The sequence below is a fragment of the Argiope bruennichi genome, chromosome 10 (genome assembly GCF_947563725.1).
Source record: "Argiope bruennichi chromosome 10, qqArgBrue1.1, whole genome shotgun sequence".
NCBI lineage: Eukaryota > Metazoa > Arthropoda > Arachnida > Araneae > Araneidae > Argiope > Argiope bruennichi.
This window is the reverse complement of record NC_079160.1, coordinates 82490488-82508529: the sequence shown is the minus strand read 5'-3', so window position 1 is coordinate 82508529 and position 18042 is coordinate 82490488. Positions and strand designations below refer to the sequence as shown.

General features: G+C 30.1%; 1 protein-coding gene across 2 annotated transcripts in view; it reads right to left on the bottom strand.

Moving 5' to 3' along the window:
• Window positions 1–1056: 1056 nt before the first annotated feature.
• Window positions 1057–18042, bottom strand: part of LOC129987486 (uncharacterized) — a 40986-nt gene continuing 24000 nt past the window's right edge. The window contains exons 3-6 of one of the 2 annotated variants that reach the window (XM_056095462.1): window positions 14549–14692; window positions 10998–12455; window positions 6764–7008; window positions 1166–1259 (exon numbers count right to left, since the gene is read on the bottom strand). In XM_056095462.1, the coding sequence (XP_055951437.1) occupies window positions 6785–7008; window positions 10998–12455; window positions 14549–14692 (1826 nt within the window). In that variant the 3' untranslated portion in view covers window positions 1166–1259; window positions 6764–6784. Of the gene's footprint in view, window positions 1260–6763; window positions 7009–10997; window positions 12456–14548; window positions 14693–18042 lie in introns of both variants that reach the window. The other variant, XM_056095463.1, reaches the window with a different exon arrangement.

Below are 18042 nucleotides of genomic sequence, written 5' to 3'. Positions count from 1 at the left end.
GGACTTAGTGGGTGAAAGATACCACCCAAATATTTTTAAATTCTTAAGAGCTATTGGCTTTTTAACTTGTATTTAGACATTTTAATCATTCTTTTCTTGCGTAGAACATTCCTTTTTGTATATTTGTACGTTTCATCATTGTATCAAAATCTCATGAATCATAGTTTTTTAATTTTAAGATGTTATAACTATTTTCACATCTTCTTTTGGAATTTTTCTTTATTTGTCTGTGTTAATTAAATAAATGTTTTTTAATAAATTTTATACTTTTACCATTTGATTGGCGCAGTATAGCCAAATATGGCTCTCGCGCAAGTAAAACACACAAAACCAAACCAAAGTTGTTTTTTAATAAATAAATGAATGTTTTATAAACCTTTTTATAATTCTACCATTAGATTGGCGCAGCATGGCTCTTGCGCCAGAAAACTCAATCAATCAGTCTTCGTTGGGTTTTCGAAAGTAGCAATAAAGCAGAGGAATAAGTCAATCATTTTAGCAGTATTTCCAAATTTATATAATTGTCTTATATCTGAATTTTCCTACAGAAACTTAATTTTCTTAATTATTGATAAGGTGTAAAATTTATCATCACTTTTGCACTTTTAAATAAATAAATATGCAATACTACGTGCTATTGTTATTGAGAAAAAATGTTACATTTTTTATTCATTTCTGATCTCAATTTACCGAGCCCCCTCCCCCCTCCTAGAAAGAAATAACTTGGTAAATTTGGTAGACTTAAACACAGCGATTATCTCTGTACAGAGTTTAGCATGAGTATTGGCTTTGCATATCGGATCGTACAGTTTACATACATAGTATTTCAGCTTATCAAATCCATTAAAAGTTAAACTGCATTCTTATGTTACAGAAATTTAAAAAATGTAATTAAGAATTGGAATTTTTTTTTAAAAACAGAAAAATATATACATATCTAAATTTGACAAAAAATAACATTAGTAAATCAGTAATTAGTAAAAATGATCTTTATTCAGATTTTTAAAAACTCAGATTTACAAAAATATAACAAATTTAAAATTGAACAACTTATTTTACTACTTGTTGATATCATTAAAGTAACCTATTAAATAAAAACACAATAAGAAACATGTATATTGAAGAGATCAGATCTTAAATAAGAGACATGTTTAAAATTCTGATTAAAAAAAAGTTGTAATTTAGATAGATTCTGCAATTATCAATGTCATCATCTCTCGTTGTTTCAAAATCCTCATTATTGATCTTCAAGAACAGCTCTGTGGGAAAAAAAATCTATTTAAAATGTAAAACAGAACTTTATTGCTGTATTTTCAGTTTCAAAAATAAACCAACATTTTAATGGAGTCTTTTATTTAATTTTATTTTATTAATTATTATTTTTAATTTTAATTTTTATTTATGTGCAACTTCATTTTTGTTATATATTATTCGTTGCTGTTTCTTCAACTAAACTAAAGAGTGGTTACAAAAGCCAAACTGTAATTGTTCGGTAAATATCATAATCTAAATCTGTTAAGACATTTAGCAGACGATTCCTTTTCAGACATTTTATAACTGCTACTATTTTTATTTTAAAATAGTATTTAATAGTAAAAGCAAACGATTTTTTCTTTGAACATATTTTGTTAATAGCTGATGATCAATTGTAAACCTTCTGGAATCTGGCAATGCTTGTAATATACGCTGTTATGTTGAAAGAATAAACAAGCCGATGGAATTCTAAATTGCTTGGAGTATTATTTTAGTTTTAAGAATTTAAGATGCTCTGCAAGCTATAGTTTGAAGCTTAAGAAAACGGGTAGTTTTCTAAAAAGCATGCAAAAGTAACCTTTTAAAGGCGATGAATTTTCAAAAATGGTAACATTCTTTATGATAACTATTCTTTAGTTGATATTGACGAATTTTCTACTGTCTGGCATGATTTGGTCTGAAACATTACACCGTGAGTGTGTGTGTGTGTGTTTGGGGGGTGGGGGTCCTCCTTTATTCTCTGTATATGAGAAATTAAAGTATTGTAATCGTGAAAAAATTCGAACTCCAGATTCTGACGAATCTATATGTTTTAGACATCTATCAGTTCGAAAAACCCATTTTTGGAAAATGTCTGTATGTGACAAACATCTCCAGTGTAGATACCTATCAATTTTGATTTAAATCCAACAAGAAGTTAACCGTCTGTCGGTTAAAAGAAGCTAGAAGAAAGATAGATAGATACGATTCAGTACACATAATCAACTTCTCTAAGCTAGCCACGTATCGAATTTTGAACCAAATCCAATAAGGATTGATTGTCTGCCTGTCTGTTCTTTCAGTAAAATGTAAACTCGTTATCTTAAAAATGTAATGACTTAAATATACTAAATTTGGTATGGTGTTTTATGACTATGGTATGGTATTTTATAGCAGTTTTGTATCACATATTTGTTTCAATTGGCTGGGAAAAACGCGTCAAAAATAGAAATTCAATTTTCGGATACAATTAACTGCATGCCAGGGATTAATCTCCAAAAAACCTTGTCAAGGACTACACGATAGATTTAGAAAAAATTTTAATTTCACGCCAAATGTTAATATTTCGTAAGTACTGTAATCAGTGCCAAGTAAGGGGTTCTCTGAGATAACATTTATTAGAGAGTGTGAGAGAAAGTTTGGGGAGAGTCCACTCTCACTGGTTTGTTCTACCATTTTTTCTCCTTTTTAAATTTTTAGGGTTTTAGTATAATTACATTTTACTGCAGAGAAAAAACTACATCATTATGTATATAAATATTTTAAGTAAATTGTTTATTTTCCGTCTATTAAATAAATATATTATTTAATATTTGGCATATAGCCTGTTTCATTTTATCATTGGAAAAAAATTCTTATTTAATCTTATCGCATATTTTAATCGTAAAGATTTGTTAGAACTCTAATAATAGGCTAATTTTTCACTGCATGAAGGATAATTCAAAACGCCGATAAAGCTTTCAGAATTGATAATTTCGAAGCGAATGAAAATGCCATTTATACAGAAAAAAAAATGGAATGAAATTGTATTCCATTTCATGAAACTAGAATTTAATAGTGGTACAATTTACACTATTATTTGGTATAATTTACACAATTATTCCAAATCGCCAGATGGCTCTGCAACTGTCTGAACAATGCTTCATATTAGATAAAGCATCGAATTAGATAAAGAATCGAATATCGAATCCCTCTCTCAATGTATTCTTCTCCATTCGATACAAGATTATGAGATAAAGAACCACATTTTCACTTATTAAGCACTTTTTCATATGAATAAAAATAACAGAACAGAATATATAGTGCTTACTAATATGTAAACTATGACTCTGCTACCCGATTCTCGATGTCTTATCATATCTGCAATATGTGTCTCCATCTAGTGAATAAAATTGTAAGCTGCATAACTCATAAATTCCGGTTTCATAAGAAAACGAAAAACGGTTTCAATTTTATTCTTTCTTTGTGTAAACGAATTAACTCCAGCTTTATAGATAATTGTTGCTTTTCAATATTACTCTAGATTTCATATATCATTTATTCAGAGGAAGAGAGACTATGTAATGTTTATTTTACAGACGCACATATCCTAACTGAGTGTCCTAAATTTCATTCTCATTCTTTGAGCTGTTTTAATTCAGCATCACATAATGACAAAATTCAATTTTCTATTTTTCAAAAGATATCTAGAATGCTGTTTTATTTAAAGCCATATATTTGTATTTCATAAGTTGTGTATTATTCTGCTTATGGTCTGGTACTAAGCGAAGGAATTCTTGTAAGTATACGATTTTTTTTATGCTTGGAAATCAATGCAATTCCAATAAATGACTATAAAATGAAACTTGTGTCCTGCTTTTTTACTTTATTGGTTTCCTTATTTGATGAAATTTCTATTTCAGTTCAAGAAGTTACAGCCCATTAATTTAATTAATGCTATATCCCGCCCATGTTAATTAAATTTTATAAGCTATATATTATTGTAACTAAAGAAATTGAAGTAGTGAATGAGGGTAGGGACACTGGTTCTTTGCTTTTCCTATTGAATTTAAATACAGGGTGTTCTAAAAGAGAGAAGCAAGCGCTTACTTAATTAAATATTATACGTGGGATTCAAATTTCAAAACTCCATTAAATAAGATAAGCAATTGTATGAATACATTTTGAAATCTGCGAACGCTTTGATTTCAATTGGAATTGATATTGAAAAATTAATTTGTTTATACAATGCCCATAGTAAAAAAAAATGAAAGTAATTAAAACATCTCCCTAGCATTCATTTATGAACATGTAAAGTTTCATACTTTTGTCTACAAAATTTAAAAGATATTAAAAGGCAAATGTACTGACATCGGTTTTTTTACATACCTCTAACAGATATTTGAACAAGTCTTCGGTTGTGCTGGTAAGATTAATGATCATATCACGATAAGTTAATTAACAAAACATGCATTTAACTGCACTTATTACACTTTTAAAAAAAGTATCAGACGATGCATTAAGGGAAACATTTAAGATACCCAAAGAAAGTTCTATAGCCTTTTAATAATACTTATATAAGCCTACAGTTGCATTCGAATTAAATACTGCATAATTTGTCAATATTTCAAAACCATTATTTTCATTTCTTCTTTTTTTAAGAAAACTAAATATCTTGAACATAATTTTAACAATATTTTTTTTTTTCATTTTGGAAATTTTTGTATTTTTTTGATATAATACCTTAAATGGTCAATTCTCAACCTTTTCTATAATAATAATTTGCAACTATCAACTAAACTGAATAACAATGAGTACGAGTAGCAAATTTCTTTCAAGATGAGAGGATTGAATGATGCTCTATAAGACAAATACTTGCGTATGAGAGTTTTTATATATCGGAAACATTTTAGACATGAACATTAAATTCATCTGCATTTAAGATAAATTTAAAAATAAACGCATCTTTGCACGTTTTGTGTTTAGAAACCTAAAACTTTGAGTGTTCTTAAATAAATGTAAAAACAATGTAAGTTATTGAAAAAGAATGCCAAAATTTTGGAAATTAAAAATTTACTAAAAATTTTTTAACGTATGGAAGTAATTTTTTCTCTGAAACGCGGTGAAAGAATTAGTTTTTCCTCGGTTCATTAGATGGCGCTGTTAGTTCTCTCCAATACCACAAAGTTTCTCATTCCCAGTTATTCTTTCAATTTGAAAGTTTGCATCCAGAGATATAGAACATGTAACAAAAAGCGCAATTTATATTTTGGTACGCAGAATTTATATGTATAGCAATTTGATGTGGTTTTATAGCACAAGGGCCAGATTTGGTCATTCTGCGCCAAACATTTGTTAGACGGGGTTTTCGTGTTAAAAAATACAATTAAATCTGATGTAAAACTTGATCATCTTTTTTTAAAAATCCAAAGTAATAATGTAACGTAAGTGGCGTATGTTACATTCCAGAGAAAAGGCTCCACGTGACAAAACATGAAATCGATGGAAGAAGCATCAGCAATTCAGAAGAAAATATCGAACGCATAAGGCAATCCTACGTCAGAATTCATAAAACGTCCATAGATCGTTGCAATTTAGCATTGGAAATTCAGAAAATTGCCATTCAAAACGTCCTTCATAATGGTTTACGACTTCATGCCAACAAGATTAAGTTTAGATATGGAATGAAGCCTAGGGTAAAACTAAGCGAGCTGAATTTGCTATTTTTATACCGTTGAAAATAAATGATTATGCAAGCTTCTTACTTCGTATTCTTTTCACGGATTAGACGATATTTCTTATCAATGAGTGTGCCAATCGTCATAACTGCTGCGATTGTAAATCGCATAAACCCTTTAGTACGTTCGTGATTTCAATATTGGATGTTGTCTGCTTCACTATCATGTTATTGGGAATTTATTCCTCACAGAGAATAGCATAATTTTAAAATTCTGTCTACCACGAATTGATTATTTCTGGGGACACATAAAGAACATCGTGTACAATGAAACAATTACCGATATCTGCCACCTAAAACGTCAAATCATAATTGAACCTCAGATAGCTGAACCGATCACTAACCGAAACTTCAGAAATGCTTCACAAGACATGGAAGCAGATTGAATACAGTCGATGTTTCTCGAATGATAAATGGTGCACATATCGAAATGGATATAAAACTTTTATACTTTTTGTAATATTTTAGTATCAAATTTGTATTCATATGAGCTAATTAATTTGCATAATAAAACTTTGGTAAATAAATTCTGGTATTCTTTTTTGATGATCCTGTAGTTCGTTAATCGAAACTTTTTACTTTATAGGGGCTTAGAGGTTATTAAAGAGTTAAGTTTATTATAGAGTTATTTAAAAAAATTATTATATAAAAATTAATTTTTAAAAATTTTTACTCTAAACCTCCATAGGAGGCAACATTTTCACACAATCAGTCACCTAATTTAATGAAACTTCGTAATTAGAGATATATCTAGGTGCAATATTTAGGAGAAATAAATACCTGTTTCAATTTTTGGGACACTCTCTATAAAGATAACACAGTTTATTTAAATCATTATATAACAGAAGTGTAATCAATAAGATTTAATTAAACATACAGATATAATTTTCTTAGTGTCCGCTATAGGTGATAATTTTTACAAATTTTATTCTTGATTTTGATTTTTCCTTTTGGCTATAGAAACTTTGAAACATTTAAAGCTTAGTAACTGAACGCAAAATCCATCTAATTTTTAGAAATGAAAAGTTAACATACCTATTTTTCTCCCTGGTTGCTCTATTTTAGCAAAACTTTCATTTCATTTGTTAGATGTTCTATCGAACTTGCAGTAGATACAAAAGCATCAACATTTCTACCTAAAATTCCATTATTTTTGTGCCTTCTTTCTCTGAATTTCTCTGCATAGGGCGTAAGTAGTGACATGAAGCAACTGAATATGCACAAAACTGCCACTATGATGAATATGGAATTGTAGGAACCCAGTTTTTCTCTGAAGTAACCTAGAAAAAAATGTTAAATGCCTATTCATGTGTGGGCATTTAAATGCTTCATCAGTAGAAAAACACTTATTACTAAAATACTAGAAGATATGCCTGTCTAGAGGGGCGGTTGACCTTTTAACAATATTTCATGTATGATTTTAAGAGATTAACAATGCCGGCGATCCCGGCCTAGAGATAACGCGTCTTCCCCGTGATCTGGGCGTCCCAGGTTCGAGTGCTGGTTCGGGCATGGTTGTTCTTCACCCTGTGTTCTATCTGTGAAGTGTGTGAAAGGGCCGCCCTGTAAAAAGGGGTTGTACAAGCGAATGTGTGAGTGTCATCTTCACATGAGCTAGAAGTCAGACTTCTGCCGTCGGGTGCTCAGGGTATTTCCCTCAGAAACTACTGCATCCCGCTTTCCGCGGCAACGCGGGCACAATATCATCATCATCAGAGATTAACAACGAATACTGTTGTGGAAAATCGCGTGCGCATATGCAAAATGCTTTAATAAATAAAATAAGAAAGAAAATGAGTATAATAAGATATAAGAAATATATGTCAACATAATTTTGCAGATGCGTGACCTAAAAGAAGAAACTTTTGGAATTAACTTCAATTTATTTCTCCACGGGTGCTATAATTTGTACAAAGGAATACGTATTTTCGCACAAGTGAAAAGTGACAGAATTTCTTCCCTTCAGTGATTTTACTATGAGACTCTGATGAGGATTTTTTTTTCATTAAGGAAAAGGAATCTTGTTAAGGAAATGATGAGATATTAGGTGATTTTTACACCTTTTCCCGTGGCGTGGAATTTACCGTCTCAGCAGATTTTTAGAGTGCATGTAAGAAATAATTATTAGATAAGAAAAGTAGATTAATTATTAGATAATTATCATATCATATATAAGAACACACAAAGAAGATTATATTTATATTATTAAGATTATATATATATTAAAAAACGTTAATTAGACACACGGAAAAAACATTGATAAATATGATAATTAAATTCCAAAATAATATTTTTAATTAATTATAACTTAAAATTTTACATTTAAAACTATTTTAATTATGTAATATTTAAAAGATATTTAAAGTTTATTGTGCATTAAGAACTGAATATTAAAAGACAAACTATATTTATTCATAACAAAATAAGATTATAATGCTAAAATCGAAAAAAATTAGTAGTGGCCTTCTTCAAGCAATCTAATTTTGAAACACGAGTTCGGACTTCAGAGGCCTATTCATCCGTTTTTTGACGTAGAAAAATGGGGGAAATTCCCTAAAAGCCTTTTGTCCACTTTCAAATAACTTTTAATGCGGTTACAGTAAAACTGATTTCTTTCAATGAAAAACAAACTTTCTGTTATACATCGGTGACCCGATGAGACAATTCCGGATTAATAACGATAAAATTCGGGGAATGAGCCTCTTTCAGTTTAATTCATTTTGATATACCAAGCCAAGCAAAATTCACCATTAAACCAAATTCTTGAAAATATCTACTATTCGTTTTAATATTAGCTCTCGAATGTTGACTAATATAATTCCAATTTGGGTGCTGCTTCAAAAGGACAATAAAAAAGAGAATATATATAAGAAATTATAAATTCTAACTTTAATATAAAATGTAAACAATAAATTACACAAAATTAAACAAGTAATTAAAAAGCAACTAAACTTTTCATATTAACAAAGAAGATATAAAGAAAAAAGCAAAGGAAATTAACTTAATGAAAAATAATTATAAAGTGTGCAATGTAAGCCAAATTTGAAGATAGAATTTCGAAAAATTATAGAGTATATAATGTCATATGTTTGAGTATGTAAAAACTACATTTAACATGACGAAAAAGGATGAATTTTTGTTTCGTTTTAGATATATCAATCCAAAAATGCAAAAAATCAGCTTCACTTATAATTGTTTTCTGGAACATTTTGATGCTAAAATATCAATAACTTAAAATATTCTAATTATTTCATAAAATTTTAATAGCAGAAATATTTTTTTAATTCTTAAATCGGCTTTAAACATCTCTTTAGAACTGAAATTATCGTACATTATGCATGGATTGTGCTTTTTCCCCGATGAGTTTTGAAATGGGCTATAAACGTTTAAAACATTGATATTCAGAGCTCCGTCTTTTAGTCTCAGAAAAATGAAGCTTTATTTCTTTAAATTCTCAGCATGCTGAGAATATTTTACTCAATATGGTTATTAAAATCAAGAGCAATATTCATATTTTTCCCATCATTGCATTTTTTAACTCACACGCAATACGATATTAATTATTTTATGGTATTTAAAACGTTCCCTACATGGGTAATAATCTCAAGAAGGTAAATCACGGGTTAATAGGTAATATAGTATCTAAAATATCATTGCTAGTGTTAGTTTTTTTTTTTTTTTTTTTTTTTTTTTTGCCTTGTGCAACTTTACTTTTTTCCTTTACTTTTTCTCTTTCTCCAATAGTGTTAATTAAAAAAAATCTTCATTTTTTTCATAAATATACGTTTTTACAAACATTTTCAATCCCTTTGGTTGTTACATCCACTCCACAATCCAAAAAACATTTCAAATCTCTTAGATATGACCGTTTTGAAATATTTTTATACTAACATTACTAAAATAACCAAATAGACTAATGACGATACTTCCGCTGGAATTACTTAATTATTTTACTTTCTGACAATTCAAGATTGCTATTCGACAATTAAAGTTCATCCAGATTTTAAATCTATGAACTAAATTGCTCGTTTTTATTCCAATGGACTAATTAGTTCCATGGGATAAGAGAGAACTTAGGAACACCTTATTTATTTAAATTTTCCAAATAACAATAATAAGACAATCTAAGCATTGGATTTTACCGCATCGAATAGTTTGCATTGCTTTTGAAGGATTTACATATTTCTCTGATTTTGATTTTCCTGTTAAAGTAATAATCTGCTAAAACTATATTTACAGGGTGGTTACAATTAAAGCTCCACTTTGAAATGGTCATAAAACGAAAACTACTGCACCAAATGTTATCAAATTTGGTAATAGTTTAAAGGAAAGTCATGGGAATTTCTTTTCTGCCAAAAAAAAACAAGTTCAAAACTCACCACTAGGGGTGAAATGGCGCTGTATCAATATTGTTAAGCAAAATACGATATGAAGACACCGGTTTAAAATGTGTTTAATCGTTTCTGAAACGTGTTATAAAGCATGTTCAATGTGTGTTATCTCAAAAGCACTGTTTATAGTGATAATTTAAACAATTTGGCGGAAATAAAAGAAGCGATGCACCGACATGTGCTTAACATTCCTCCTGGTATGCTAAGAGTTACTGTTGAGAATGTAGTAAAGCGATTCAATTTGCTTTCAGATAATGATGGGCACCACATCGAACATGCTTTATAACACGTTTCAGAAACGATCAAACACATTTTAAACCGATGCCTTTATGTCCTATTTTGTTTAACAATATTGCATACAGAGCCATTTTCCCTCTGGTGGTGAGTATTTGAACTTTTTGGGGAGGGCGGAAGAGAAATTCCCATGACCTTCTTTAAACTACTTCCAAGTTTGATAACATTTTGTCCAATAGTTTTTCTTTTATGACCATTTCAAAGTGGAACTTATATATTATAAACCCCCCCCCCCTGTATATTGAAACTTATTTTCTAAGAAACCCGTTCGATCAAAACAAACTTCAGTTTGGCGTAGCATAATCAATATCATGGCTCTTGTGCAAATAAAATCCAAATCTAAAACAGACTTCAAATTAGAACTAAATTTCATTTTAGTAATAAAATTCAGCAATTTTTAGGACAAACTATATGGAACATCGAGATTATTATTGATTCCTACATTATTATTATTATTAATTACGTTCTAAATTTGAGTTACCTTTTGTACTCACTTCGAAATTCCTTTCTTACATCCATTTGTAATTTACTTAAAATACAGAGCAATAAATTTTGTACATGGAATATTCAAAAAATATAATTACCTATTAATGGAGATTGGGATAAACTCATCGGTGCAAACAGAAAGAGCCTCGAAGCTAATGCCATTCCTCTCATATCTGGTTGAATATGGTCATTTACCACCCCTGGACAAACAATCAAGAATCCTCCAAGACACAGCCCAAAAAGAGACATAGAAGATCCGATTGCAGCAACTTCTCTGAAAAAGACTAAAGCTCCGACGGAAATACCCATGCCAAAACAGCACACACCAGAAAATGTCGAATTTGACACACAGCCAGCATCAGTAAACCAGCCTAGACCCAAACGCCCTATCATATCCAAAACAGAGAAAAAAATCAAGACGTAAATTTCTTCTCTGGATGATAGACCACTGTCTCTGGAGAAATCTACAATTACTGTCCAGACCAATGTAACGTTGTAGAGCATGGTACTTTGAGTCAGAAGTATCACACAGAAAACTGGATCTAAAAAGATTTTAAAAGGATTGGATGGCGAGGTCTGTTCTGGCGAAGATGCCGTTAAATATGATGTCGAAATATTTGGTAATGTCACTTTAATGCTGTGTTTGTAGAGATTGTCTGATGACTTTTCATTGGTAGATGTTATTGGTAGCTCTGGCAGACTGCTTAATTCTTCAGATAAGTTACCAAACTTTTGAATTTCACGGTCCAAAGATCCATAATATTTCATTGAAGCATACTGGTTTTCTGTCTTAGAATGATTTGGAATATTTATTTTAGAATAAAAAGCATAGCTACATTTTCTCTGTTTCCCTGGATATGAGTGAAAGATAATGTCTTTAGATGTTGATGCTTTTGAATCTTGACAGTCAGATTTTCTTGTTTGAATGTTTAGTTTTTTATAAACTTTTGCATTGTATCTATTTACTGGACAATTTCTTTTATTGGTTCGCATTTTTAAATCTGGAAGTAGATGTTCCTTGGAGACATCTAAATAAATATTTCTATTAAAATTTGAATTTTTTACATTAAAATTACTTTTATTTATTTCATCCTTTCCCATTATACTAAACCTTTCTACAGATGGAAATTCTTTTATTTCTGAAGATTTTGGATACGATTCCTTTTTTGCCAATAATGCCGTTGTTACAAGAGGCATATCACAGTCTTCAATTTCAAAAGAATCATTGTTTGCTCCATTTATTGAGCAATGCAGTCCATTTTCACCAGTAGAATGCTCTTGACTTTGAGTACGTTGATGCTGTTCAGGCGCCTGGCAGTGGGAGAAATGTTTCAACAGGAGTGTAACAGGGATGCTGTTTAACATTAGACCAGACAATATTAAGAATGTCCCTGATGTGCCATAAGTATTGAAAGAAAATTTCAAAAATATAGGCAACACAAATCCGGCAATGCACTCCCCCCCAAAAGCTATTCCGTTGGCATTCGAAACGTACTTGTCAAAATGCTGGTTTAGAATTTCCGGAATTAAGACTGAACCCATTCCAAATCCAAAACCTAAAGATAAATAAAAAATATTTTCAACAGAAAAATCTTTATGGCATTTCGATAATTGAAATTTTAGATTGAAGCCCCCATAAGCTTACTTTTAAGTAATTTTTAAAAAAATAACAATCAATAAAATATAATTAAAATAATTATATTAAAAATTAAGGTGTATGTACACACTTGAAACTTCGGAAATCGTTCAAAATATCGAATATTTTCCTATTGCTTAATAATGTTCTCTGATCCTTTAGCTTTCAAACGATACCAAGATGTTATCAATATTCAAAATATTTCTCGAATTATAATTATTTTTCTTGAGGTGCTTTCATTAAAACTCAAATCATGGCGTTTTTAAAACTCATTTTATGAAGAATGATATTTTTCCACTATGTTGCTTCATTCAAACAATCATGACTCAACAAGAAATGAACCAAATACAGTTATTTATATATCAAAATTATCTGTATGAAATAGCGGATGTTTTGTGCCTCCATCAAAGTTATATTTATAGAAATAAATTTTTAATAGCTATTTAAATGTAAAAATGACAGAAAAAATCTCGCTTTTTCTATTTATCGTTGATGTAAAAATTGTTTAAAAAAACTATATACCTTTATAACTTGATTGAGGCAGACAACATGAAGACTAATATTAGGCATAATTTCCAACTATAATTGTGTGTCTTTACAAATTAGAATTTAAGATATCATGTTTCAAAAAATAGGCTAATTAGCTCATTAAATATTATTTAATTAATTAATAATTAGTGTAATATGGTTTTTTCTCACTGAAATGAGTTAAAAAATATATTAATAACCTACTGTAAAAAAACTGAATTTTTAAATTTTAAATTTAAAAAAAAATCTTCTAGTGTGTACGTACACCTTAATAATATAGATGCTTAGTAAGTAACACTGAGATAGCAAATTCAAATATCTTATTTTTAAAACTTTGGTTACTGAAACCTCGTATATACAAAATGTCCACTCTAATCTGGACCCATAGTTAATTTATTAAACGTCAGAAATAGTTATATATTTCTAGTTGGAGAAGTGCTCTAAATGAAGAAAAGAATACGTTGTTTTAAATAGATAATTTAATAGGTACTAAATTTATTAAATTAAAAGTTTTATAAAAACGGATGAACTTTTTATTCATATTTAGAGAAATATTTTTCAAACATTAATTTTTTTTAAATCTTTTTTTGTTGTCAAAGTTTTTTGAATTATTAAGTTTCAAATTTTCTTATTTTGGAACAATCAATGACCATCTCGAAAAAGCAGTATAATTTTTTTTATTTAAAAATATAAGAGTTTGAGTGCAATTGCTAATTTTGATTGCTAACCAAAGTAACTGCAATGTGATTAAAAATAATACATTTTTGTTTATGTGTGCGTACGTGCGTACACATGTATTTTAAACCTAAAATATGCTATAAGGTATGCTATCCAGCTATAAATTAAGCTTCAAGTATCCAGTATTGTTTCAACGGCGGCAGTCGAGTCCTAAGGGTTATACAAAGAAATTTAGATTCGGATGAAGACGTAAAATTGCTTGAAAGAGATTACGAAGAATCGGAAGAAGTAATTTGTTTTGTTACAGTTTTTTATGATATAAAGGGTCATAATATATGATAATTACATGAAATAATATTAAAAAGTATTAAAACTAAGCCCTACAGAACAGTAGTCCTGCAATTATTTAGTTACTACAATTATTTTATATATTTTATATTTCGGTGTCGAAACGACACCGTCGGATGTTTATAAGGGTAATCGAAATCCCGAACATTCTAGTGTTAAAACACATATACGCTCCCACATATTCAATAAAAATTCTAAATTTAAGCCAAACCTTTATATTTCTGAACTATTTTTCGCCCATACCATGCAAAGGCATCTGCGGCCGTATTCAAGCTCCATAATTCTTGGTGTAAAGAAAAAAATTAGAAATTTTCTTTATCAGTTTTAAAAAATTCAGTTACTTCTTCATTTCATAGCATTTTGTAAGTTAAGACTGATTGTGTTATGCTATAAAATGTGACTAATACTATTAATTACAGTACAAAATACAAAAATATTATCAAGATTTCGGCTATTTACCAAATACAACTCCCCAACACAGGATAACCACAACAATATCTTCAGCAAAGAAACAACCTCCAATGCCAACAAATGCTATTAGGCCGCCCAACATAGTCACCGTGTAGATACCGAACTTTGTCGATAAATATCCGACCAAAGGGCCTAAATGAGAAAAACAAATGTATCATAAAATTTATTTTTAAAAAGAATAAAAAAGTAACTATACATTTAAATATTATCACAGCGTCTTTGAGTTCGTCATCCAAGGTCCGCTGCTTGTTGAAGTCCTTAAGCACAGAAGAACCATTAACTCCGATGTGTACTGTGAGACACTCCGAAGACTACGCAGGTTCATCAAGAACAAAAGAATGCGGGACTACTCACTGAGGATGTGGCTCTTCTTCATGATAAACGAGCGTCCACACGCATCTCCAGAGTCACACCCGCGGAGACTAGCCAAGTTCAAGTGGGAGCAGCTCGACAGCCCGGAGATGTCGCCCTGCAATTTTCATGTGTTTTATCCTCTGGAAAAACATTTGAAAAGGAAGCACTTCACCTCGGATGGCTAACTCAAGGACGCTGTGAAGGACTGGGTCTCGTCACGGCCACAGGAATTCTTGGAACAAGGAATCCTTCGGCTCGTTAATCAATGGGATCGTTGTGCTCAGGCCTATGGTGTATACTTTGAATAAAGTTATTTATACCCTCAGTGTCGTTTCGTACCTTTTCATTTGAACACCCCTTGTATAATAATGGTTAAATACGCTGGCTGAAACTGAGTCTAAAGTTTTGTTTTATTCGCATTTTTTTTTCATAAAAATAATACAAATTATGATAATAAAAATCCTTAAAAATCAAGCTTTCAATCAAATAATGTAACTTTCAATATAATTGAAAGATAAATTATTAAAAGATAACTAATCTTATTTATTTTATAAAGCTCAAAATTATTGCATATTTTTGTAAGGAATTTTATTTACCGTAGTCATCTAGGCTCATTAACTTACAACTTTTACTAGATTCAAAAAAAAAATAGCAGTTACCCACAAGTCCAAGCAGATTTTTTTTTTGGAATTTTTAGCTTTTTTATAAATGCAGAACATAAAAAATATTAATTTTAATTAATTTTTTTTAGATTTTAATTCGAAATGTTTTATTTCTAGGTTTATAAATTCTAATGAAACCATTCTTGGAATTATACCTGACTGTCTCTTTATGAAAGAAATATTGATCGTCTAAGTAATGTCAATAGATATATGAAAATTTTGGATGATATACTCCAACGGGAAGTCCTGCTTTGCAGAAACCCCTATGTTTACTTAATAATAGAAGAATACAAAATTAGGAGCATAATTTTATTATAAGAGTTATAAAATCTATGAGATTCTTAGTCAAATCTATTTATCATTATCTCACGATCTTTCTATTTAGATATACGTAAGTCAATAACTCAAAAAAAAAATAAGATGTGCAAAAATCAGATGGCCGTATCACCACAATATTAGATGTGAATCGTTTAAGATCAAACCCGTTAAAAGACTTACTGTCTGTTAGTACGTCTATTCGTATGTTTGAGATCATTTTTAAAGAACTCCAAAGTAATTCCAATTGAATAAGCCGTTTTCACACCAAACTCGAATATCACTATCAAATAATTAACATAGTCCGTAAAAGGAGGAAAATCAAGAAATGAATCTTCTCGCAAAGCAAAGGTGTTATTACTATATTATAGTAAAAAGATAATATTAACTTAACATCTAAATTAATATTTTCAAATTTCTTTCAATCGTTAATCAAAAACAATGAAATATTGTATATTGAATCGAACATCGATGATGAATTTATTCATATCGAATAACTTTGCGTTTACTGCTAAATAAATATTCAACATGTATAATGAAAATAAATTTATTATATGTACATTAACTATATTGCTACATTTAAACATATAAATAAACATAATTCAATACATTCAAAAGAGCTAAAACATGAGCAACGTCAGAAATTTTCCCGAGTGGCCATATTTACATAATAATAATAAATATCTCTGGTCTTTTATTTTTATGCAATTAGTTTTCTTCCTTAATCTATGTGTTTTTAATAGCTTCAAATTAAGAAAAGTATGTAACGTATTTTTTATTTAATTAAATATGGCAATACAAATATGTTAAAAATAATCGAAATGGTCTGTTTAGTTTAGTAATATTAACGCCCCGTGTTAAAGCATCACTAGGGCTATTTTGGGACTGACCTAGTAATTTTGAACCTCGGTTAGATGACGAGGACGACACCTGATCTGGTACCACCCCCCTCCAGTCCACGCCACACCAGCGGGAGGATGTTTGGCCCGGACGATTTAACGTGCACCAGACCCGCTTAGACCCGATTCCACCAGACGATGGTTCTTCGATGGAATCGGGTATGGCAGCTTATTGAAAAAATTTATATCGTTACACGAGACCGCAATTATCATAGTAATCACAGGAACGGAATGAAATTTTGATTCAAGATATTTTTAGGTATACGCTCAAAAATCATATGAAACCAACAGTTAAACTCTAACATTTACAGTTACAAAATTTAGAAATTTTCAAATGCAACATCAACTACTTTTAGTGTTATCCTTAGCAGAAAACAATAAATGGTGTTGGAGCGGTACCTGTAGTACGAAAATCCCCAGCTGTAGATAGAATAAGAAGAACAGACAAAACGACCAATAACAGCAGAGGAACAACAGAAAACAAAACGTTTTATTGTGTTTCACAAATTTTCTACTTGGCCTACTTCAATTACGACGACACAATGGATGCAGCAGATGGTACCTAGAACCAAAGTACATACCATGCCGAAAGAAATCTGTTGAGCTTCACGTCTCTGGTAGACACAACACAGATGTTTTCTCTATTCTTCTTATTCTGTCTGACTCTGGTGATTTCCCTTCTACAGGTACCGTTCTAACGCTATTTATGGTTTTTTGCTACGGAGAACACATTCCAATAAAAAAGTTGGTTTTGCCATTTTAAAATTTTGTCACTGTAACCGTAACTGTTAGAGTTTAACTGTTAACTGTTGTTTTGCATTTGATTCTTGAACTCATACCTCAAAATAGATTGAACTAAAATTTTATTCCGTTCCTGCGTACGGTATGATAGTTACGGTCTCATACATCGGATAGTCTTTTTATAATCACCTGATATATATTATATATATATATATATGAAGGGTGATTTCAAGCTCTTGAGACCACAATCGATGAAGATATTTTTTCAAAGTAACGTTTTGAGAACTATTGTAATAGGCAATCTCCCTATAATTAAATTACTTAAAAGTGTACTTCTATTTTCTCCACCATTACAAAAAAATAATAAATAATTAAAATAACAGTTCCGCCGGGTTTTATATATAACAACTGCACTGAATATGATTTTATTAATTTGCATTTCGAAGCTGCGAAACCATATTAAAAAGTGCAATGCAAGAGGGTTGTACATTCGAAGTTTCTGCTAAAATGC